Source organism: Numenius arquata, chromosome 12 (assembly GCF_964106895.1).
Source record: "Numenius arquata chromosome 12, bNumArq3.hap1.1, whole genome shotgun sequence".
NCBI classification, from domain to species: Eukaryota; Metazoa; Chordata; class Aves; order Charadriiformes; family Scolopacidae; genus Numenius; species Numenius arquata.
In genome coordinates, this window is record NC_133587.1 from 27,951,127 (window position 1) to 27,976,828 (window position 25,702).

At 37.5% G+C, this 25,702-nt stretch overlaps 1 protein-coding gene across 2 annotated transcripts in view; it reads right to left on the minus strand.

Annotated features, from left to right (window-relative positions):
• Nucleotides 1-25,702, minus strand: part of ODAD2 (outer dynein arm docking complex subunit 2) — an 84,175-nt gene that overhangs the window by 7,983 nt on the left and 50,490 nt on the right. For both annotated transcript variants that reach the window (XM_074157497.1, XM_074157498.1), the window contains exons 17-18: nt 20,102-20,290; nt 19,291-19,512 (exon numbers count right to left, since the gene is read on the minus strand). In XM_074157497.1, coding sequence (XP_074013598.1) covers nt 19,291-19,512; nt 20,102-20,290 — 411 coding nt within the window. The remainder of the gene's footprint in view (nt 1-19,290; nt 19,513-20,101; nt 20,291-25,702) is intronic.

A 25,702-nucleotide genomic window follows, 5' to 3' on the forward strand; every position in this document is an offset into this window, starting at 1 on the left:
ATGCCATGGATGTCCTTTTCCTTTCATAATTTAGCTCAGCAACATGTTGGGAACTATCCTTCCCTTATGTTGCCACTAGCCTGATCAATCTTTCTTCTTTGTATATCCTGCTCCTTTTTCATACTTACCTGCTTTTTCACACTTTGCTTTCTTTTTCATTTTACAGGAGCATGACTTTTACCTTGTCTTTCCTTCCCAAGTATTACTGAGGAGGTAATATAGGAAATTGAGAAAGAACTGGTAATTCAGTTTTGGTTTTCCAAATTTGTTAACACTGCTATCAACATGAATACTGTCATTTTGTCTGTCTATCTGCAGGAGTCATATGAAGATTATACAAAAGTTAAGAAGGGGCAGCTGCAAATAAACTATCAGCAGCTAGTCAGAGGAAAAAAAAGGAGATTTAAGCTGTCCATTTACCCTCACATACTGAAAGGTTCTGCCTGACTTCTCAGCAATACCCTGAAAACATGGTGCAGTTTTTTTCTCGTTTGATATTCCCGAAGTGCACTATAACTACCGTGTCTCTGAAGACAACATTGAACTGCAGCAAAGAGACACCACAGTTTCCAGAGTAGTGACAAATTTTGCAATGTTCCAGAAGAGTGACAAATTTTGCAACGTCTCTCAAGTTGCATCTTATCCTGGGAACAGGGTACAAAATCTGACCATATGAGGATTTTAAAAGTATGTTACATCTACTGGTATGCATGAACTGACTTCAAACTCTCTTCTGCATTCAATTCCAAGTACTGATTTTGATCTCTGAAGTTAATATAGCTTTAGGTACAATGGCCTAAGTGTCTGTCTCTCTGCCTATATGCGATCACTATAATCAAAACCAGTGGGGTTACATATCAAAGTCTGGGGATAAAAGGAGGATGTTCTCACTGTAGATCCATACAATAGTGTTTATTTCAAGTAATGACCCAGGGTATTTTAAAGCTGTTTTTTTTTTGTGGCACGCAAGAAGACTGATCTATAATCTCATGTTTTTAGATGTGTGGGTGGCAACAGTGCATATATTTACATAAACTGGAAGATGAGTGATATTCTTCAACTTATAGTCTGTTTTTATGTTAGTAAATGTACTAGAAAATGTTCAATTAGAACACAGCATAAATAAATGTATAGATGGTATGAACACAACTCAGCTTTATTCATACAAATACGAAACTAAATGTGATGAAGCAAGAAATGAGCTGGAGCTGTTCGTGGGCAAAGGTCCATGTATAGTTCACACAGTCATTCACAGCTGTAGCTTTAAATGTATGATATCAGAAAAAAATGAAAGCAATGACGAACATGAAGTGGAAGTTACTTTTCAAGATTGTCAAACTGTTTCTTTTTTATTATTAGAGAAAAACACAAGGAACAAATTATTTTGTACTGAGGAGTCAACTTCCTATAATCAACTCAAATTTCTGAGTCACCTGAGCATTGCTTTATGAACAGACTGTGATGTAGTTATCATAAAATATATTTACTAGTGCTGGAAATGTATGTGGTTTCCTAAAGTCTGTGCTGTGGAAAAACACTACCATGAACACTTATTGTGGCAGCTAAATGCTTTGGGTTTTGGTGATTAAAATGTAAGGGGTGGCTTGAATTAGCATTCTATTCAGGTCATATTCAACCAAGGTATTTGTGATTTGCTTATAGTTCTCTAGAGTGGAGTTAGACAGATATTTTTTTAAAAAGAAGTAAAATATCTCCCCAGAACCACTCAAGGACTCACTCCAACCACAAACTGTTTGAGTGGCTGTTGGATTTTGGAAGCTTTGTGAGATCAGAGATTTTTAAAGACACTGTAGTCTGCAAGCAAGCAATAATACATGCCTGCCTGACTTGTGTATGTCAGCCAGGAAATACTAGAGACCTTGATCTGCTTCCTTCCATCTCTAAAGATGTAACTATGAAGTAGGGAATGAAAAATTCACTAATATAAGTTAAATCTAAAAATTTCCTCTGATTAGAGCCAAGGTCTGTTCCTCAAAATTTTTCCTGAGTAATTGTTCAACAAAAATTCCAAGCTTCAAGTTTTGGGGATGTTTTTGGCTTATTCATTTGCTTGGGCTTTTTAGTTTTATAAAAAGAAAGTTATAGTCATGCTTGGGCAAGTGAAGGTTGTAACATGTATAAAAGCTCTAAAGCTGGTTAAAGCATGTGGGGGTAGATGTGAAAATTAATTTTGTAAAACCATGCAAGTCTATGCTTTAATATAGAAAGAAAAAATTCATGTGGGTCTTCTAGCTGAATGCCACCACTGCAAAAGGTAAAAAGAATCATGATTAAAACTCTAAACTCGGTATGGTGATTCCTTTGTATCTCAGGTAAGATGAAATGGTTGGAAAGGTTAGCTAACTAGCTACCCAAAACATTATTTCACAACACCATTGCTAGCACAAGAACATTATTAACAGCATGTTGGACATTCTTGGGTGAGTATACTTGTGGCACACTGCCACCCAATTATAACAATACGGGGAAGCTGGTGTAAGACAAAGCACTATTCCTACATGGGGAATGTACTCTCTTTTTCATCAGTTCCCAACTCAAAGAGTCTACTTTTTCATTAAAACATTGCATCATATGCTTGAATTATGATAAAATTAAGGAACTTAACGTGCTTTCTTGAACAGGAGCATATTTACACAGAATATTGGGATTTCTCAAAGAGTAGCTTCTCAAAATACTGTTCTCTCCCATGCATTTGTGATGCTGAAGGATTAAACAGAACATCAATTCTGCTCCTCCCCCCGCCCCTTCCCAGGAAGTCAACACAAATTTAAAGATAAATAACTCTTACATTTAGTTGCAAATTTTATGAGAATTCTTGGATTATGAGAATAGCAGAAAGGTTAACAAAAACAGCCTGATCAATCAGATGCAAGTCCAAGATCCAGGTTAAGGCTTCAGGGTGTCCCTAGCTGTATGTTACATTGAAAATTTTTCTGTCCAAATGTTTGTGAGGACTTTATTGCCTTGCCAAAATGTATGGACATCTTTTCAGTTCTAACAGATAGATACTGGCAGTCCCCTTGCATCTGCTGCACGTGTAGTGTGCCATACTGCCCAGTGTAGTAAATCCAGTGCTTTCATGAAAGGTAAAACCTTTGCGCTGAGCTGTGATGTACTTGCATAGGAGATGTGACCTCCATGGCTCAGCTCTGGGAACGGTAGTTTGCAATTGGCTCTCGTCTCCACTACCATGAAGAACTCAGCATTGTCAGCAAGGTTTGCAACCTCACCTTTCACCACCCTTCCCATTACCATTTAGGAAATAACTGAAATATACTTGGCTGTAAAACTTGATCCTAATTCCTACATTTTGATTCCTCATTTTTAACCAACTATGTATCCTTTCTAGGACTTTGTCTTCTCATTGCATGGCAGTTTAACTTCGTTAAGAGTTTGTGGTGAAGACTGCTGATCAATGCTCTTCTAAAAATCCAAGCGTGGTAAATTCAACACTTTGAAATATCAACAACACTATTGCATGTGAATAGACTATACAACTGATGATAAGACAAAATGCTTTGAGAAGCAAAAGACTAATAAAGTATTTTCTATACATTGAATGTCCAGCAAATCCAGCGCAAAAGAATGACAGACCTTCTTTAGATAATACACATGCTCCATTAGCCTACAATGTCTCTGGAGTCCAGCAATTACCTCTCTTTGGAATTCTGTGAAGGACCTACTCCAGTCTAACAACTGCTGGACTTGTGCAGATTGCACGGATACAATGTACAGATACAAAAAGGGCAAATAAACCTGGATTCATTCCACATACCTGTGGACAACATAAACAATAGGCAAGAATTGCTGAAGGACAGGATCCCCAGAGGACAATTCCGATTTTAGGTGTTCTATATAACTTCTGGAGATTTTTAAACTTTCTACAGTGCCACAGAGCCCCAGTTTATGTAACTTAGCCTGAATCCAGTACTTGGAACTGTCACATCTGTATGGCAGTATGGAAGCACCTTTGAGTGCCTGCTTTCTCAGTCCTATATCATGGACAGGGTTTTTTTTATTTTTACCTTTAACACAAATGCAATGAGTAGACTAGATACAATTTAAATTCACTTTCTATCTAGAATAGAATCATTTAGGTTGGAAAATACCTTTAAGATCATCAAGTCCAACCATAAGCCTAACACTGCCAATCCCACCACTAAACCACGTCCCTCAGCACCATGTCTACCCGTCTTTTCAGTACCCCCAGGGATGGTGACTCAACCACTTCCGTTGGCAGCCTGTTCCAATGCTTGACAACCCTTTCAGTGAAGAATTTCTTCCTAATATCCAATCTAAACCTCCCCTGGTGCAACTTGAGGCCACTTCCTCTTGTCCTATCACTTGTTACTTGGGAAAAGAGACCAATTCCCACAGCGCTACACCCTCCTTTCAGGTAGTAGGTAAAAAGCGATAAGGTCTCTCCTCCGCCTCCTTTTCTCCAGGATAAACACCCTCAGTTCCCTCAGCTGCTCCTCAGAAGACTTGTGCTCCAGACCCTTCACCAGCTTCAATGTTCTTCTTTAGACACACTCCAGCACCTCAGTGTCTTTTTTGTAGCGAAAGCTTTCCAGTTTCCACAGATCCAAAGACAGTATATAATTTGCAGTGTATCAGACTCCTTTGGTAATTAAATAGCAATACGGACCAATATTCGTTAACATCAACTCTTTCTTCAAAACTTCCAGAGATTAAAAATTATCAAGAAATCCTGTACTGATTAGCAGCTGGTAAATACAGCCAATTATCACCCTTGGAGATACATGCAAAATGAAATAAAATAAAATCTCCAATAAAATGAAATTGTATAGACCTTCACTCATCATCTAGGAGAAGATATAGTTTAGCATTTACATACAATTGATTGTTATATAATCCCCATTGCATCCTAACCTGATCCAGCCCTCACTGAAGTCAGTGACAGAATTCTCATCAGCCTTCTGTCCCCTGGCTTTATGCCAAAGTACAGAACACTGATGAGGAACATTAACACTAGAGCCCATCCCATAATCTACACATTGCAAAAGGACTTTTCCTTAGCATCTATACCTTGAAAGTGGCAGCAATAAGATGTGCCATATTACTTAAAAGACACTGCAGAGTACTCTTCGAAATGGCAACATAAGAGAGGTTACAATGACTGGGGCTTGAAGCCAATTTGAACTGAGTGTGATTCTACAGGAAGAAGAAAAAAAAACAAAAAAAAAGTTTTCAAAAATGACAACAATGAATGCATAATTCAGCACGTTAAGGATCCTGAGTGACAATTCAGCCTCTATGTACATATGTGTGTACACATATGCATATTATTCTTTGCATTTGTTATGTTCAGCTTCTTTGAATAGCTCCTTACATACAAGGAAACTATTTTTGATCAGCTGAATGCCAAAAATAATTACCTGGCATTCTGCCCTTGTACATTAAGCCAGTATCTCTCAATTAAGAAAACTAATTTTAGTATCTGACAATTTAGATAGGATATTATTCCATAAACATAAAAATATTTTAATATTCTTCTTTCTTATTATTGCCAAATTACAAAGAAACATTTCACATAGTCACAAGGATAAGACTGGTGCAGGGAGCTAAACAATTGCAAGAAGCTGCTCTGTGTATTTCTGTGGTTTGGAAAACATGCCAAGACGGAAGGAAAAGACATTCTCTGCATTTTCTAAAGCAAGATAAATACAGAAAAGAAATATAGATGAAAGATGGAACTGCTATCTATGGACTCTGCCAGATTCCTTGGCTTTTTGGCACACCTATTGAAGCTGGCAGACTTAGCCAGTAGCAATCATTTCCATTAAAAGAAGCAGCCTATATTTTGGTTTAACATATTTTGTTTGTACATTTTTAAGGTTCAAAAATGTCTATTTAAATTTTTTTTAATGATTCCTTCTGCACGGTTGGCTGCAATTGCACTTATTTGAAGCGGCTCATTTATCACTAAAAGAGCTGCAGGGCACAGCTACTGCTAAACAGCTCCAACAAACCTACAGCTTAGTGGGACAAGCTTCTTTTTATAAGACTAAAAGATGTTTAAAATGTGCCAAGAGGAGCTTTATGCCAGCCTCTAGGTTTGCTATCCAAACGTTACTCAATTAGAGGTCTCCTGAAGCACAGTTTGGGCAAAGATAAGCTGATCTCCTTTAGGCTGCTGGTTTTTCCCATCTGAGATCAGCCAGATTTTAACAGAACACTTGCTACGTATCATAAACTTTAGTAATGTGAAATTTTGAAAAATCATCTGAAGTCTGAGGCTTAATCTACGCTGAAGCCAAACTTCATTACCTTTGGCAATAGTGCAAAAGCAGTGTTTTACATGTAAATGCCCCTACTTTATGAATGGTGAAATTTTGCTTATTATGAAGGTAAAGACTTACTGCTTTCTATTTCCTGGAGCTGAAACTGTAAAGAAAATGTTCACACCTGGTAGTTGCTAACACAGTAAAAATTGCAGTGGCGTAACATTGTCAATTCTCATTAATCCTTCTGAAATGAAACAAAATATGCCAGTATTGGACTTAGCTTATACAACCTCCTATATCTGAAGTTTTAGAGTGTGGTGTGATCAATACGTTTGTGGGCAAAGGAATTGGGTGTACTTTCTGTAGCCAACAGACATGCAGAAGTTTGGCCATCTAGTGCCCTCTTTCTTGATGTGCAAGAACTGTAACAAGTGATTTATAAAAAGCAATAGGCATTAGCTTGGACTATGTGCCAAACACGCTGTATCTCCAGCCTGAACTGTGGAGCCTGAATAGAGCCAACCATGATAGTTAAATGGGGGGTTCTTCTAAAGTTAAAATAAAACTTTAAATATGTAAATATGCACATACATACTGTACCAAATAATATTATTGTGTAGATATTATATTAAATATTTTTGATTGATTTATAAATATCTTATCTTAAACCTTGCTTAATAACGTAAAACTCTACATTCTGTATTCAGTGTCCTCAACAAAGGTCCCCCACAAAAAACAACCAACACAACAGCCAAATACTCCTAAAGAAGTAGGTGCCAATGCTTTTACATTTCATTTTCTAAACTTCAGATATATATGGTTTGTGGCAAAAAGTTGTTTTTAGAGTGTTTCAGTAGAAATTACTAGTAATTGTCTTCCATATTTTGTAATTCACATCTATTTATTTCACAAAGATAGTCTTGTCAAAGTCTTTTCACATAAAATGGTTAGCCAAAACTTCTTGTAGGGATTTATGACTTTAGCAAACAATGACCAATATTCTGGAAGTTCTGCATAATAAAATACACAAAGTGTATTTTTTAATAAAGTCATTATAACAAAGTATAAAAGAACTCTCCAAATATTAAATCTACATTTCACAATAACTTTCATAAATCATTATTAAATTGTTTATATATCTTAGACGATTACAAGGGGATGGAAGAACCTATGTGTGATTAACCTTTCTACCATTAAGAATAGAACCCAAAAAGCACAAACACCTCTTATGTAAATACATTATAGCTGTTACAACTTCTTTGCCAAAAAAAAAAAAAAAAAAGTTAACAAACAAAAAAAAACCCCATGCATCTCTTCAGGCTATAGCCTGGTGAGAAGACAGGAACAAATCTTATGGATTAATTAAAAAATATGTGTTCAAATGTATGAATATACAAATCAAGTCCCACTCTTAGGAGCATGAGTCTCTGCTTTGCCTGCCCTATTGTTCCAAGCACTTGAAATTAGGTTTCAGCATCTCTGGTGAAGTTCCTAAAAGCTACAGTAATTGATATTCTAGGAGGCATATATTAATATTTTTTAATATTAAGAAAATGGAGTATTTCCATGTTGTGCAAATAATTCTATAAACCAGACCACAGAGTAAGGCTAAAGATCAGTTCTATGCACTGGTAGGTTGGATAGAAGCTTTCAATATTAAAAAATGCCAGAACATGAATGGAAAGTCATTACGTTACATAATCTTCTGCATTTCAGATATGTAATGTAATCATTAAGTTAAGGGTTCCTCTAGCCCAAAATTAATTAGTTCTATATGTACAATGGAATAAGAACAGGAGAAAATGGGCTTGTTCATAGTGCAGCACAGCAATACTATCTTTAAACAAACTTATTTGGATAATAAAAGCAGCTCAGAACAATGCAGAGCTCAACACAGGCTAATTTATTCTAACTTGGTGTAGCCTTCAGCACAGACACACACATACAAAAAACTGCCAACAGCACCAGTTATGGTTCCCATATGGCATAAGTGCCTTAAAGTCTGGGTGAATGGCTACTATCCAGTGGTCCTATTTCCTCAGTTTTCACAAGAAGCTTACAGTCAGTATTTGGTATTTATGTTTTACTTACAATGATTGAGTTGCAGCTATGAATTAGCAGTAATTGTATCTTGGTTTGCTTGAACTATCAAATATGGTCAGTACAAATATTTTTATAGATTTTTTTTCTGCCACTCTATTCCTATCTGTTTGATTGCCTCCACCTTGTTGTGTGTTACATTTAAACTGAAATTTTCTGGGGTCTTCTTCTTATGTAGGTATACATCACTACCTAGCAAAATGAACTACTTAACTGTGATCAATGGTTTTAGGTACACAGATATTCATGAATAAAAAGTAATCCCTTTACTATTTGTTATTTAATTAGTTCTGAATTCAAGCTCAAACTTTAAGTCAAAACATCAAGAAATCCTCATATGAGATACTGGAAATTACCTCACTGCAAAGATTTCCCTAAATGTTTCAGAATACCGCCTGATCAGGTACTTGCAAATTTAGAATTTCATTGGCTAGCAGAATAGGCATTTTTTAGCTTCGTACTTTACAATCAAAGCCACTGCTCTTCTTTCCACAGACCTTAATCCATTTGTGTCTACATAATTCAAAAGTATTTACCACCTTCTCAGCCAGTGAACTCCTTCAGTTTTCTAATTAATAATATCTCTGCCAAACCTGGAATCTTCCATTGTGAAAAGGCAGTATTTTGTTTTAAAGGCATTACATGAAGAGTCAGTGTCTTGGTCTCTTAAAATTTTCCTCTCTAAAACAATAAAATGCTTGAATATATTTTGTGGCTGCTTTTAAATTGTTGATTATTCTTACAAAATTGAGAGCTAACTCTGACATTTTTAAAGTATATTGACAAAAATTCAAACCAGATTTAGTCTCCTGAAAAAAAAATAATCAAATTATATCACAAGGTTTAAATTCACTGGTGAGTTACATGAACAGTATTACTTAATTTTGACTCCTGTGCATGAAGGCCAACATTATAGCATGCAAAGGTCTAACCCGGGGAACAGTTTCCAAAAAGACATAGGAATCAAAGTAGAAAACTGGCTGAATATGAACTTTGAGGGCAACACTGTGGCCAAACAGAATAATGAAAATCTCTGATGTTCAAACAGAGTTTATATAGAAACAGGAAAGTTATTTTACCTGTTTTAAGTATTCATACAGATATTACTGGAATACTGAATTCTGTTCTGAAGTGTGTTGAAATGCACTCCCAAAGGGAAGTTCAAAAATAAAAAATTCAGAGCTGACACACCAATATCATTAAAGAATTAAAAAGACAGAAATTCCATCAGAGGTTACACTTGCTTAGCTAATTAAAAATATGACAATGTGACAATAATTTGTTCTTACTCAAAAAGAATGTGTATAAGAACAGAAGTTATGTAGGGCTTTTCAGCTTACCAAACAACAGTATCATACGTGTAATTGCTTAAGATAAAGCTAGACAAACCTCAGGCTACAAATAAGGTGCAAGTGTTTTTATGGGGAAGGTATTTAACTACTGGAACAAGTTATGATGGCTCTAGTGGATTTTCCATCGCTGGAATTTTTTAAGTAAAGAGTCAGTGTTTTTCTAAAAGATATACTCTATTCCAAACAGAAATAAATCGAAGCCATGTCTCTGGTTTGTATGAGCAAAGCTACTCAGACTAGATCGTTAAAATGATCTCTTCTAGTATTATAATATATGTACCTATAACTATTTAACATGAGAATAGTGTCCAGTTTACAGGACTATAATCTTATTTAGGCTTTTTAAATATTGGCACATTACCTTCCTTCCAGCCCTGCAACTTCCCCTGTACCGCAAGGCTTGTTGAAAATCAACATTCAGGAGGATATTAATTCAAATTCAGCTGTCTGAAAGCTAGCTGTTTAGTCTGAGCTAGTATCCTAGGTCTCTTCTATATTCAGTGAAGAAAACTAGGCACTTTCATGAGTCTATTCCTTCCAGAAATCTTGGGCATCTATTTTCAGCTAGCACAAGTCTGCAGGTGCCTCTCTCTCTTTCCATTGACTGCAGAAGGTGTCTTAGTTTAGACTACTTCAAACTCCATAGCTAGAAGTGGCCAAAGTTAGATGTAAGGAATCCATCCTTATTATTCCGAAGATCTTTTCCAAAATCCCTGGATTCATGTTAGTTAGATCCACTGATTTAAAACATATGGGTTCTTAGATCATGTTCAAAGTGCGTTTCAGTTACTTCTGGGCAGATAGCATTTCATCACCATCATAGCATATAAATGCCTCTCATCTGTACTTTTCTAGGAAGAGAATAAATTAATTTTTTTAATAGGTCTTTCTTATTGCACTATTATTCAGAATTCTGTCATTCCTATCTAATAATGAACTGGACTGTACAGCCATTTAAACAAGTTCCTCACTGTCTTGGGATGGGATTCACCCCATTAAACATAGATACCTACAGTGTAGATGTGCAGATCTGAACTTTGAACCTGCACTCCCATTATAGTCAAAGGAGACCAGAAAATACTGCCGGTAAGGACTGAGGTACTTTATCCTTGCATAAATGTCTAAATTAGAAGAGATGAAACACAATAAAGAATCTGTTCCTGTTCCTTGACTATTATAAGAAATTGGGTGACTATTTCAGATGGGCATGTCCACAATGTAAACACTTAAATTTAAGATGAATGATGACTTTGATTAATTTTGTTCTTCTACAGCCTGATTTTTGGTGCTTATTTTACCTTGTTCTTAGTTTTTTTCACTACCTTAATAATCTCCTCGGAGGCCTCATTAGCCTCATCATTAAAAACTGGCCTCAACTCTGTAGGTGATGAGGCCGTTTAAACTTCCTAGGCTGCCTTCTTTATACAGAAATAATAATGATATTACACCAAAAAAAAAAAAATCCTTTATATCACTTACAAAGTCAGAAATTAACTTCCACAATAACATAAATTAATTTTCACAATACACAAATATACATTTTGTCTTTCTTCATTTGCAAAGAAAGAATGACCAGGAATAATCAGTTACATGTTTTTCATAGAATCATAGAATCATAGAATGGCTAGAGTTGGAAAGGACCTTAAAGATCATCTAGTTCCAACCCCCCTGCCATGGGCAGGGACACCTCTCACTAGAGCAGGTTGCTTAAAGCCCCATCCAGCCTGGCCTTGAACACTTCCAGGGATGGGGCACCCACAACTTCCCTGGGCAACCTGTTCCAGTGCCTCACCACCCTCACTGTAAAGAATTTCTTCCTTATATCTAATCTAAATCTCTTCTCTTCCAATTTAAAACCATTGCCCCTTGTCCTGTCACCACTCTTCCTGACAAAGAGTCCCTCTTCAGCTCTTCTGTAGGCTCCCTTCAGGTATTGATAGGCTGTTATAAGGTCTCCCCGGAGCCTTCTCTTCTCCAGGCTGAACAACCCCAGCTCTCTCAGTCTGTCTTCATAGGAGAGGTGCTCCATCCCTCTGATCATCCTCGTGGCCCTCCGCTGGACCCGTTCCAACAGGTCCATGTCCTTTCTGTGTTGAGGACTCCAAAGCTGGACACAGTACTCCAGGAGGGGTCTCACGAGCGCAGAGTAGAGGGGCAGAATCACCTCGCGAGACCTGCTGGCCACACTTCTCCTGATGCAGCCCAGGACACGGTTGGCTCTCTGGGCTGCCAGTGCACACTGCCTGCTCATGTTGAGCTTCTCATCCATAAGCACTCCCAAGTCCTTCTCCTCGGGGCTGCTCTCCAGCCATTCTCCACCCAACTTGTATTTGTGCCTGGGGTTGCCACGTCCCAGGTGCAGGACCCTGCACTTGGCTTGGTTGAACTTCATGCAATTTGCACGAGCCCACCTCTCCAGCCTGTCTAGGTCCCTCTGGATGGCATCCCTTCCCTCCAGCGTGTCAACTGCGCCACCGAGCTTGGTGTCATCAGCAAACTTGCTGAGGGTGCACTCTATCCCACTGTCCATGTCACCGACAAAGATGTTAAACAGTACTGGTCCCAGTACCGACCCCTGCGGAACACCACTCGTTACTGGCCGCCACCTGGACATTGAGCCATTGATTGTAACCCTTTGGATGCGGCCATCCAGCCAGTTTCCTATCCACTGAGTGGTCCATCCATCGAATCCATGAGTTTCCAATTTTGAGACCAGGATGTCGTGCGGGACAGTGTCAAATGCTTTGCATAAGTCCAGGTAAATGACGTCAGTCGCTCTGCCCTTGTCTACCAAGTCTGTGGCAGTATTGTAAAAGGCCACCAAATTTGTCAGGCACGATTTGCCCTTGGTGAAGCCATGTTGGCTGTTTCCAATCACTTCTTTATTCTCCATGTGCCTTAGCAAGGATTTCAGGAGGATCTGCTCCATGATCTTGCCAGGCACAGAGGTGAGACTGACCGGCCTGTAGTTTCCCGGGTCTTCTTTGTTTCCTTTTTTGAATATTGGAGTTATGTTCCCTTTTTTCCAGTCAGTGGGAACTTCACCAGACTGCCACGATTTCTCAAATATGATGGAGAGGGGCTTAGCAACTTCGTCCGCCAGTTCTCTCAGGACCCGTGGATGGATTTCATCAGGTCCCATGGACTTATGCACCTTCAGGTTCTTTAAGAGGTCTCGAACCTCGTCTTCTTGTACTGTGGGTGCTTCTTCATTCCCAGAGCCCCTGTTCTTGCCCTCCGTGACTTGGGCAGTGTGGTTAGGGCCCTTGCCAGTGAAGACTGAGGCAAAGAAGTCATTCAGTAGCTCAGCCTTATCCACATCCTGGGTGACCAGGTCTCCCGTTTCCTTCCGGAGGGGACCCACAGCTTCCCTCGTCCCTTTTCACTTGTATATACTTTGAATCTTTTGAAATATTAGAAGATTTTTAGAAAATATATTATGAGCAGTTTCATAAGCGCGTATACACACCACCATCCTCACTTGAAGCATTTGAACACCATCATCCTCCTCTGAAGAACATCCCAATCTACAGCTTGCCAACATAATGAAGAAATAGTGTGACTGTAACACAGAGGAGCATTGTATTAATTTGACATGGTGACATGGTCTCTAGGTCAATGATTTAAATATTCTTTCAGGATCTTCAGATGACTTGTATTCTTCCTTTAAAACATGTTTAGAATCAACTTTTCACTACTAAAGTAGTTGCACTTCCTCAATCTGCCTGTGTCTTGCAGAACAGTCTTTCTACAATTCATCTTAAAAGAGCATCCCTACTCTTTAGTGGACAGTTGGACAAGCCTGATTTTTCTCATGAACAAGCTTGATTTTTCTAAGGTTTCAGCAGCAGTCAACTATAGGTAGACACCTTTGTTCCTTTGCAACAGCTACATTTTAAGGGAGATTTTCTGCTGTTTCCATGAAGAATGTGGTGATGGCTGGATACTTCCAGTTTTCTGTGACTTTTCCTATTTCTCTTCCCTCTAATTGTGACAGACTCCAAGTATAAAGAATGTTGCCTTATACTCCTGCTTGTCTTGGCTAACCACCACCCCACTGGATTTCTCTCCTCCCTTGGTTTGTGGACATCTACCTCCAATCTTGAATTCAGGTTGATGCCTGTTCCTTAGTCTGATGTCTAAAAATTTCTCCTGCTTTCTAGCGTCTCACATGTTATGGGTCTTTGAAAATACAAATCTCTTTTCCAGCACAGCCATGAATTTTTACTTCAGAAAGAGGAAATATTTTCTGGTGTTTGGTAGAAAGAAAGCATTGATTCATCTGTCACAGGTCATAACCATTGTTGCATTCCCAGTCATAAGAATACTGAGTATGGAACTGAACATAAAAATTTCATAAACTGTCTTTCTAAACTTCCTCCAAAATCACCCTGCTTGTCTACTCAGAATTTCACATGGCAGCTGATGTACACCAGTATTTCCCAATCTTTTTGTCATATAGCCTGCCTTGAGAAAAGTTAAGATATTTTGGGTGCAGTTACAAATAGGTGAAAACTTGATTTTCTCTCAAAACTGGTTTTCTCTCACATATAATTCTTGTTTTGTAATCAGTAAATACTGTTTGAAGCAGTGGCAAAATGTGAAATATGAGAATCTGGTTGAAATTACTTTCCCTATTTATTTTTATTCCTGGTTTCCTGGACAAAAACATGTATATACACATTGTGTAGTGAATGGTCAGAAAGTCTGATGCTTTGAGAATGTCTCTGACCAGCTTCAAGCACTAAGCAACTGTGTCATTCATGCAGAGTAAATGCTTCCCTGAAGCATCAGACTTTCTGTGCATGTGAACATAGCACATGAACACGTGCTGAAGAACATCTGGGATTATACATGTACTGCAACCTAGTCAGAACTACAGCAGCTGTGCCATTAATCCAATGGGCATGATTACTGAAACACTACATATCTGGTAAAAGGATGAAAGAATAACAAAGGAATCCAGACAAATTTTCCAGAAGCAAAAAATATGATTGGTCCTGGAAAGATCTGTAAATAAAAACCCCTACATAAATACAAAGTATGCTTTCAGTCAACTACTCACTGGAGAACCTAGAAGAATGAAAACATCCGGACATTATGTCATCACTGAGAAGCGTGGTGCAAAGATACCCAATAGCACAGATACAGAGCTGCAACTACTGCCTCACCTGTGCTGGGCAGACCAACTGAATAGACCAGGCAAGATTCAGCACTGTACTGATTCTCACATTTGAGCAACTAAATCTCCTACACCCACTCTCCTTGCCATCTGGGAATGCCTCTTTAGCCTTTCTGAAACTCCAGTAATTGATTCTTGATGGTACTTCCAACAGTGTCAGCATAGAAGTCAAGGTCATGAGCACTGGTGGATTGGCCAACTATGCCCTGAGCTGTCATGGTACGTGTTTATCTGCTTCATGATCTGCTCAGCTCTGGCAACTCAGAACAAATGCGCTTGGACTAGAACATCTGGAGAAACTATTATAGGTCCAACAGAACATATTTTCTCAGGTTGCTCACGACACTTATTATATGGGCATTCTCACCGGACAGGAACCACTATGTCTCACTGGTCTGATATATGTCCTGTTGCTTCACTTTGCTTTGCTGCTTTGCCATTCTAGGTATAACACAACACATAAGCATTAGGAAGTGGTTGGGAACATCACAGCAGGATAATTGCTAATTAAACCAGGCTTTATTTAGGGTTAGAAACTCTAGATGATCATAGTTATTGTCCTCTTGTGGCTGGGATAATTCTATTCTCTGAAAAATAGGGGCAAAACCAAACTACGCTTTTTAAAAAATGGGTATGCCTATACTGCAGTCATCGTACTAGAATAAGGCAAATCATCTGACTCTGAGCTCCATGCTACCAAAGCTAGATAGGTAAGAAAGCTCAAGATAGCTCAAGACAGCTAGCTCTGATGAACTCTCACTGCACTTTTGTCACTTTATGGCCTAGGAAGAACAGGGTTTTCACAATTTATTAACATGGATTTTGGAGCCATGTTAACTTCAACACATACACCGGTATTGGATTCTCTCTGGCTATATCCTAGTTCAAAGGCAAATGCTTTTTGCTCTATACCTTGCAGTCCTGGTTCCCAATTGTTCATATATATTGTGGTTCCGGTTCTGCACCTGAATTTTTTTTTTTGACACCGACCAGAATGCACGCATCCAGGTTTAGTCCTAATGTGCAATCAGTATGTAGCCAGGCTAGGTACTTGGACATAAGAGCTCGGAACTGCTCCAGGTCCTACTGTCTAGGCTTAGGCATTTTATCAATTTGCCTTGTGTTAGGGATTTCTTAAAGACTTAAAGGCATAAAGCTTTAATTACAGCTCTATTTATACTTATTATATTAGCAAAAATGCTATTTTAAAATATCTGGATAATTAAAAGTACAGAAATATTATTAATTAAGAATGGTTTTGTTTGTTTAGATATAATTACTTTCATATTCTCCATACTAGATTTCTTCAGGATTTGGAATTAAGCACTTCCATGAATGTTCACTTGAATCTAATTGAAAACAAACACACAGAAAAAATATGTAGGTGTTGAATAAGATATTTTCATGTAGCTTACCTACTTTATTTGTAGCTCTTAGCAGTAATTATGGGAGCTGTTTAAAGATTTTCTTCAGCTGGATGGATTTCTTAAAATAATTAATATCTTCTAATTTTAAAATTATCAAACTTGTTTTCAAGGCTCAATTTACAATTGTAAATTGTTATACCTCATTGGTACACATTTGCTGGGTGACACTAGGACTTCAGATTCTATGCTATACACACTGACTTCAGTAGGACACTGAACAGAAGACAATTTACTTGAAGAGCTGGACAGATCTCTTAAGATATTTATACTTCATCAGTACATTTGACTGTGCATTGGCTGACAGTCTTTGGCAGGATGACATCAACCATCTGAGTAGTTTGATTCAGTTTATCTGAAAACGCACTCTGTCAAACTTCCATTATTTTTGCTTTTTAGGGGACTATCAAGAACTAATCCTTCAGGTAAACCCGTGTTTTCCAAGGATATTTCATTTTTTACTGCCAGTATGAAAAATAAGCAGTAAGGAATCATAGTATTTCTTTTCCTGGCTATGTATTTGGTTCACAGACACCTCCTGGCTATGAAGAGATTCCAGAGAAGGTAGAGAATACTGCTTAATTATCAAAATATAGTGAAGAAGTGCAAAGATCAATCATCATTTTCCATATTTCCTACTATTTTCATATTTTCCATTTGATAGTGATCAGATGATCAGAATCAAAGAATGATTTGCGTTGCAAGGTATCTCAGGATGTCATCTATTCCAACCTCATGGTCAAAGTAGGGCCAACACTGAATTCAAACCAGGTTGCTGATGGCTTTGTCAAGTCAGGTCTAAATTCCCTTGGATGGAGATTCTATAGCCTCTCTGGGGACTGTTCCAGTGCTTCATTACCCTCAAGATAGAATTTTTTTCCTTATAACCAGATGGAACCCATCAGATTCAGTTTATGACCATTGTCTCTTGTTCTCCTACCATGCCTGCCTTTGCTGCCTCGATAAATTTCCCTTAGATACTGGCAGGCTGCTATTAGGCACTGCTGCCCAAAGGCCTTCTTTCTCAAAGCTAGACAAGCTCAGTTCCCTCACAAGCCAAGTGCTTCAGTCCCCAACCATCTTTGTAACCCTCCACTGGACTTGGAGCCCAAACTGAACACAGTACTCCTGTGAGTCACCACCCCTGGCTACCGCCTATGTTCTTGCTAACACAGCCCAGGATCCTGCTAACCTTCATCACTCCCAGCGGTCCCTATTGGCTTGCGTTCAGCTTGCTCAACCTACTCTCCAGGTCCTTTTCAGCGGAACTGCTACCCTGGCCATTAGTCTCAACATGGACCAAATGTGGATGCTTCCTGTCATATTACTAATGAAAATCTGCTTATGTGATACGAATACATGTGTGTGCCGGCACACATGATGACAATTGGTCATATATCCTCTCATACGTTCAGGCCATCTGCCAGTTATGAGATAAAAGGCACCTCCACTTCAGTTCTGTGATGGACCCGGATACAAACCCACATTCAAACACTCATCCACTGCATTACAAAACCACAAGTTTCTTGTACGCAAGAAGAGAAGTGCACCCTGGAAAAAAAGTTTAGATGCAACAAACATAAGTTCCATTATTTTGCAGTTTTGCTCTTCCTTTTATCAGTTCTCTTTTCTCTCCCTTAATATATTATAGTAATTCCAGAATGTTGTGAATAATAAAAAAATTAAACACCTGTGATATTTTTCTGTACATCCCTATTTATCTGCAAGTGCAAATAAATGTTTTTAATTAGTCAAATATTTTAACTAGGAGTGAAAAATAACGATGAACCTAGACCAAGATGGAATTATTACAGAAGTATATCATCAGTATTGGCTTTATACAGTACATTCAGTGTGCTACAACTTATGAAACCTAAAACCTGCATAATTAAATGAATGAAAACAACAGATGACAGGAGGGCAGAAAATGGGTTGCGTCAGTTGAATGGAAAGATAAGCAACACTAAAGTCATCAGACACTAGTTCCAAATTAAGCTGTAATACAGTATATATTCTCCAGTGCTATGTAGCCCAGTATAATGCAACTGTGATGGGAAGATGTTACATTCCAGCACTGAAAGGGCAACTTAGATCTGAGTCAGTTCAAGTAATGGCATTTAAACTGAGTCTTTAAACATTTTTGACCAGTGGATCTTTTTTACCCAACTACAGATATAGTCAACTACAGATATATGTATAATTCAACATTAATAGTAACACTACATCATAATTCAACTCTTACTTTCAATACATTTACCTGAACATGAAGTAAAATGAAAAGTCTGCAAACAGTGAATCTTTCAGAAAAGTTATGAAAATTGAGAGTTCCTACAGTTTCCATCTCTAAGGCTGTAATCCTTCTCTCTCCTGTGCCAAAGGAATAACTCTTTGCTAAAGAGATAAAACTTTGCTAGAAAAATCTCTTTGAGAGAAAAAGTCTTTCTAGAGTAAGGTTTTTGCAGAATGTGTTCCTATTTAATCCCTAAATTAAGATTTTTTTATAAGTAAATGCCAAATTCACTGAAACAGCTCCAGGTAAACTAAGCTTTTGTATTATTCTTAATTTGTCCCCAAATCCAGTTACACTCAGTTCCTAGGTGACTTTCTGCTGTGCTAGGCAAATATTCTTTAAGATAACGCAACTTCTTTTGCAAAAGTCACTTGAGAAAGACAAAATGCTGATGTGACAGCACTACCAACCTAGGTCAGTCACCTCAAGTACTCTAGAGGTGAACGTCCACGTCATATTTCCATGCCTAAGAACCACCTACCTGTAATATCTTTAGCACTGTAATACTGTTCCTTAATTCACTACGTAATCAAACATTTTTAGGATAAAGTTCAGAAAATTTGAGGCACAGAGCAGCATTCAAGAACTATTTAAAATGAATGATCTCTTCTTTTGACAGTGCTAAACCCCTTCAACAATTTGAACTCCAAATAAGAAAAAACTTCCACCTCACCTTCACCACTCCATTTTCATGCATGGTGATACAGTTGTTGGGATCCTCTGAAAGTTGATATAAAGCCTGAGCTGTAGCTCTATGAACTGATGGATCATTTGACTTCAAGTAACAAACTAAAGGACCTACAGCCTTGGTCTCTCCGAAGGTAACTCTATTGCTCCCCCACATGCAACAGTTGGAAATGGCCTCTGCTAAGTGACGTCTTAATTTGTCATTGTTCTGAAGAAGGTAAAAACATAATAAATTAAAGACAACATAATAAAATAAGAATTTCATAGGAAAGTAGAATTGTATTTTCAAACATCTTAAAGCCACCCTAATTTATCTGCAGTACAATTAAAAACTGGAGAGAGCTGTAAGGCATGGAGCTGGTAGTCCCTTATCATTCTCTTTGTAGGAAGTGCTGTGAATCTTTATATTATTTCAAAGATGCTTTTAGACTGATTGGAAATTAGATAAGATTAGCATTAAAATGTAACATATAGCCCTATCATTGAGATTCTCTGCATGGTTCAGAGTTATTGCTCTCTCAATCCTTTGTGCTTTTTTCACACAGCAGCTGCATCTGTCGAAAGCAATGTTCAGCAACAGTGACTATTCAAATGAAGCTTATCTTCCAAAGCAATTTTAGTACCAGCCACAGACTGTTTTCATGTCCAATATATATCTGGTAGAGGAAGGATTCTACAGCTCTTCACTGTAGCTGCTGCAAAACATACTGTTTTTGTCATAGCCTTTTGGTTGGGTATAATGGAGTGTGACATAAGAAACTCAGATACTTAGGATAGTATGTTTAGAGGTTACTTACTGTGTTTGCTAGTTTGGACAACAGAGGGACAACTCCATGATCTGTTATAACAGCTAAATTTTCTTCATCTTTAGCTATATTTGTAATGGCTGCACATACACTTGCTAAAACTTCTTTATTCTTTGATTTTAGCAAATTGACTATCAGTTCCAAGCCACCAACAAAGGATCGAACCATTTCCCCAGCATCCTAAATGAAAAAAAAAAGAAGCGTTGTTTTTAAATATTCAACCTGTATTTACAAGCAAACGTTAAAAAAAGAGACTGGCAAGACGTAATTTTTCAGAACTGCAATTATTGCTGTGTTGCCTTCATCAAGAAATACGGCTAAGAACTCTGAAACTTGATTGACACACGAGAGTTAAGACTGTTTCACATACCACCATCTAGGCAGAAATTCAATGTCTAAATAAAGGTATCTAGTGTCATTTTAGATACCACAGGGTATTCTTTATGGCCTCAAGCTGCCACTCCAGAAGGGTGCAAGTCTCCCTTATCTGCTGTATCATATTTGCCAGGTGGGGGCATCACATACCTTAGGGCATTTAAAACAGCAATAGACACCCCTGTTTAGGCTCTCATAGCATCTTCTATTTCCTACAGTAAGACTGACAGCTAAACCAAAGGAGTGGTTATATTATTTTCTTGTATCAATGCAAATGAGTATTCAAGAATTCTTAAGAGAGGAGGTTACACAAGTCATGACAGCAACTGTGGGAGCACCATAGTGCCCCTCAGAGTATGAACAATCAATATAAAATGTGACTAAAGGACACAAACATAACTCTGGAAAAATGTCTAAGAATGCTCTTAGAAAAGAAATAGAAAACTAAACAGGAATAGAAAAAGAAAAAGAAACAGAAAAGAAATGGAAAGAGAGAACTAAGCCTTGATCTTGAATACAGTATGCGTATCTGGTCCACTTTTTCTACCTTGAAAAAGTTATACCAAAATTAGAAAAGGTTTAGAGAAAGACTACAAGAATAATCGAAGGTAGGGAACTGCTCTGTAGAAGGAATGACTAAACAACGAGGACGCTCAAGGCTATAAAAGACAAAAACTAGGAGCAGTATGATAGAGGTGTATAGAATCTTAAGTAGAATAGAAAGGGCACACAGGGATCTCTCTTCTAGGAAAAGACCTGGGAGCATCAGATGAAATTAGCAGGTGGCATGTTCAGAATAAAATGAAGTTGTTTTCAAACAAAGCACAGCTAAGATGTTGAAGTCCTTGGAGCAGCAATGAGTGGCTGTTAGAAGTTTACATGCTAAATACTAACTGGACAAAGTCACAAAAAAACATCCATTAAGGGTTATTAAATATAAAAGCATTCCCTCTGATTTAGAAAGTTCCTGAGCCACAGATTTCTTGAAGGTGGGAGAGCATTCTGGGGAGGGGAACCATGGCTACAAGTTTGCCCTGTTCTTCTACCTTTCCTTAGGCATCCTCTGTGGGCTAGTATGAGAAAGAGAATACTGAGTCAGTGAACCTTTGGTCTGACACAGGATTGGCTGTTCTCACACTCTTGTGTTTATTAGACAAATTATTATTTGTCTAAATTTGTCAAATTATTAAGCACATGTTTACATGTCAATGTGTAAAAAAGAGAAAAACAGCAGTTTGGGCACTGTGAGACTGAACTAACGGGTATGGAATTCATTTGGCTGTCTCAAGCAAAGAGGAACTGACAGTATCTGAAAAAGCAACATGCAGCATACAATACTTCATATACCCTTAAAGGCACACAGGGTATACATCTAAGTTTGTAACTTAATCAAATAAGAATTTGTGCTTAATAGTCACTGACCAATGCTGTACACCACGACTCATTGCACTCTGTTAAACTGAGATGCTTGAAAACAAATGTATCTCTTTCTTTGGCCAGATGTTCTACCATGTAAGATTACATTATTTTAGACAACCTCTTTTCAGTTTCCTTGTGGACAGAAACAATGCCAGAATAGAAAAACATCTACTTCTTTGAATAAACATGTAAAAAATCATTCAATCTGTGGGTAACTCTAAGCAACATTTTGCCAACAATCACCAGAAAGGGGTTTTCAGGATGCCCAGTTACAAAGAGCCTTAAAGACAACACTGCAAAATCCAGCAGTATTTTCAGAAACCCCATTATAAATATAATAATTAGCAAAGGCGTAGATGGAATGTCCATTAGGATGGAGCCTAACCTGAGGGTATCAAGTATTGCAATATGATCTGGAGAAATCACCATTTCTACTAGAATGGGCCCATCGGTTACTTTAGTTGATCGGGCCTCTGTACTAAACTTAGCTATTTGTGTTTCAGGACTTCTTTATATAATCTATAATCTGATTTTTTGTTAGATTTTCAACCTTTCAGATGTGGATGTGGAAAGATGAGTAGTTGTCTTAAAGTTCTTTGTCCAATGAATATAGAAACTAGTGAATGACTTAATTATGGCTAACAGGGATTTCTGTAGAAATATAAGCAAAAGAACTATTGATTATTAAATAGATACAAGTCAGAAACCACTGTGGGCAAGAACTTCAGGTGTTTTTTGATGGTCATCTAATTTTTATGGAACTATTTACTAAAAGTATGCCATTAGTGCCCAAATCATACTCTTCACAATGGGCACTGAACATAGGAACTGAAAATAGGTCAGAGGAGATTCTTGGTGACATCGTGGTGGCACATCTGCAGGTGGCACTGGATGGCCTGGTGTCGAACTGGTATTACACTGGAAAGAGAGTAAAAGTGACTGGCCAAATGGTCAGCAGTAACTTTGTAGAAGAAATTTTAGCCTATGCACCTCAGCGATGGCAAACGTGCAGAGACGGAAAGAAAGGTCTGCAAGTGGAATTTCTTTCATTTGCTTCCTTTAAGAAGTCAATAGGAGAATTTTGAATAAAAACTACCAGACACTGTCCTGAAACCCTTTTGGACTGAAAGGTCTTAGGACTTCATGAAAGTGGAAACATGGATAGCATGAACTTTCCTAGGGCTAGGGAGTGACCCTAAGACCAAGCATGGTTTTGATTATATTTATTTCTTTTTGGGGGCTGATTTATGAACAGAGTAGGGTCCAATTCTATTGTGTTAGCTTTGCTGAACAAATCCATCAAATTGCTCATGGACTTGGTAAATAAAAATTCCAGAAGATGCTACGGTTCATCTTTTTTAGTTCTGGGTCCAAATGCCAAACAGAACTCTTCGCTGTGATGTTTCCTTCTCACAGAAGCAAAAGTGGTGGGCAGGCCCATCAGTAATGAAACATTTGCCACCACAAGCAGTGCAATTCTTGAGACTGGAAGGGAGAGGTTAAAGCCATATAGTGTGAGGGTCAAAACCAGAAGCCACAGCATGTGGAAAAGTGTAGTATCCAAGAGCAAACTTTGTGCTGAAGTCCTAAAGAGCCCAGAATGAACAAATAACAGAGGTCCTTACAGAAATTAAAAGAGGAGCTAAATATTTATGCAGATGAAGGACAATAAAGGTTTGTGACTCAGAAAAGCAGCTGAGAGAACCAGAGAAGGAAGGGCAGTGCTCTACCACTTATACTACCATATGAGCTGCATGTAAAGGGAGGAGGGTTACAGCATGATTCCCATGGATATGCAAGCATAAAAGTTTCTCTGTCACTGCTAGTGTGTACATACCACAATGTAAATGCATCTACAGACAATCACCTGAATAAAAACAATATTTCTATCAGTTTTTATGTCTGTCTTGAAATTTTAAAATTTGACCAAAAGTGGGTAGATAATGGGTTACAGAGAAAGATTTCTACAGAGAAATTTCTAACCTATACATATTACAGGGCTAGACCGCTAAGTGAGCGGACATAAAAGAAGGAGAGAAAATGAGGTATTTTACAGTTACTTCAATTCCTTGAAACTTAATACAGAAGTGTGCATTACCTTGTGTCTAAATATTGGCTCAACAAATGAGAAAGGCTTCTGTTAACAAGTAAACTCTACAGTAAAGTGTCTAAGATTTGAAAGGGCCCTGCTATACATGAAGAACATTCTGCTTTTCTGCATGGTTCAAATATCTGTGTATTATTATTATTCATGCTCCTGAATGATGTTTCACGAAGACATAAGATAATCTGTATCCCATCTTAATGAACTAATATGTACATTTTACATTTCCCTACCTGTACATATTTTCTTTCCAGGTGTTTATAACCCTACTGGCTAAATTTCTCTTCCGACAAGCTTATTCTTTCCACATTTTGTAAAGGAGGATGGTTCAATTAAACTGATGGGATAATATATAAACAATCCAGCAGTAAGTAAAAGAAAAGAGTTTTAATAATCGTCTGTGAAAACAGCTAAACACAAGGACAGAACTTTCTACCAGTGATGAAAAGCAGAGGGAAACTGCAGAAACCACATGTCAGGAAAGTTTCCCAAATGTGATTGTGGGTGTAGTCTGGTGGTCTGTGCAAGACAAAGAGAAAAGTAAAGAAGCAAGAAATTTGAAGAACAATGAGCAGAAAAGAAGGACGAAAATGAGAGCTTTAAAATCTGTTATGTTACTTACAAGATTACAAGATTATTTTTTTTTCCAAAGAAATTTAAACAACAAATGCAATCTTTTTGGTATTATTTAGCAAAACCACATACTTGCTTTATACAGTAAATTTCTACTTTTCTGGGGATGGGTGGGGTTTTTTTTGTGTGTGTTTTTTTTAACTGAAAGATGTGTATTTATTATATACAATTGCCATACCTTAAAGATATTTAAAGAAGGAATTAAATGAAGTTGTGTTTGTAATTGCAGAGGTCTGGATTTAATTCTTTTGAATCTATGTTCTTTGAGTATACTTGTATTAATGATCAGATAGCTGTTCATACTATAAAGTCTAAAGTAATTTCTGTGATTTTACTTTCCAAATACTCTTGGACATTTTCATTTATACATATTTTTGTAACAGAAGAAAAATCATATAAAACATGTCTTTGGAAACCTTTTTTGCACTTTTTGTTTCACATAGAAAAAAATTATCTTTAAATTCCACCTTCTAAATTAACACACAATTTTTGTCTGACCTAACCCAAAGGGTTTGTCATTTCCTGCTATTAGTGTGTGATAAGCTTTCATACTTACCCGTAGCCCTTAAACTTCACTGTAAAAATGTAAATGTCATTGTATCAAAGTCTGGGTTGTTTATTATTGGGAAATAATGTGATTTTGATATTGAACTTGAAGTAGAAAGTGTTCCATTTCCAGCCCAAGACTACATTTACACTTCAGTATTTACATACTGCAAACTCTAATCTATTAATATAGCCATTAAACTACATTTAATTCTTTAATGTTACATATGATGTTATTCAACAAACGTCAAGTATATTGAAAAGCTTAGAGAACATCTTAGGATACAACTATACAAAAAACAACTTGAAAAAAAAGAATCCATTTAAGTAAATTTAGGTAATTTACTCCCCCCTCCCTCATCCATTGTGACAAAACCTTCTTCGTTGTCCTAAGAAGGCTACTCAGTTCAAGTTAGGCAGTGGAAAAAATGGTATGCTAAGAATAAAGCCTAAGAAAAAGCCTTCATAGATAAAAATATTGATAAAATCACTCCCACTGATAAACAATAACATAG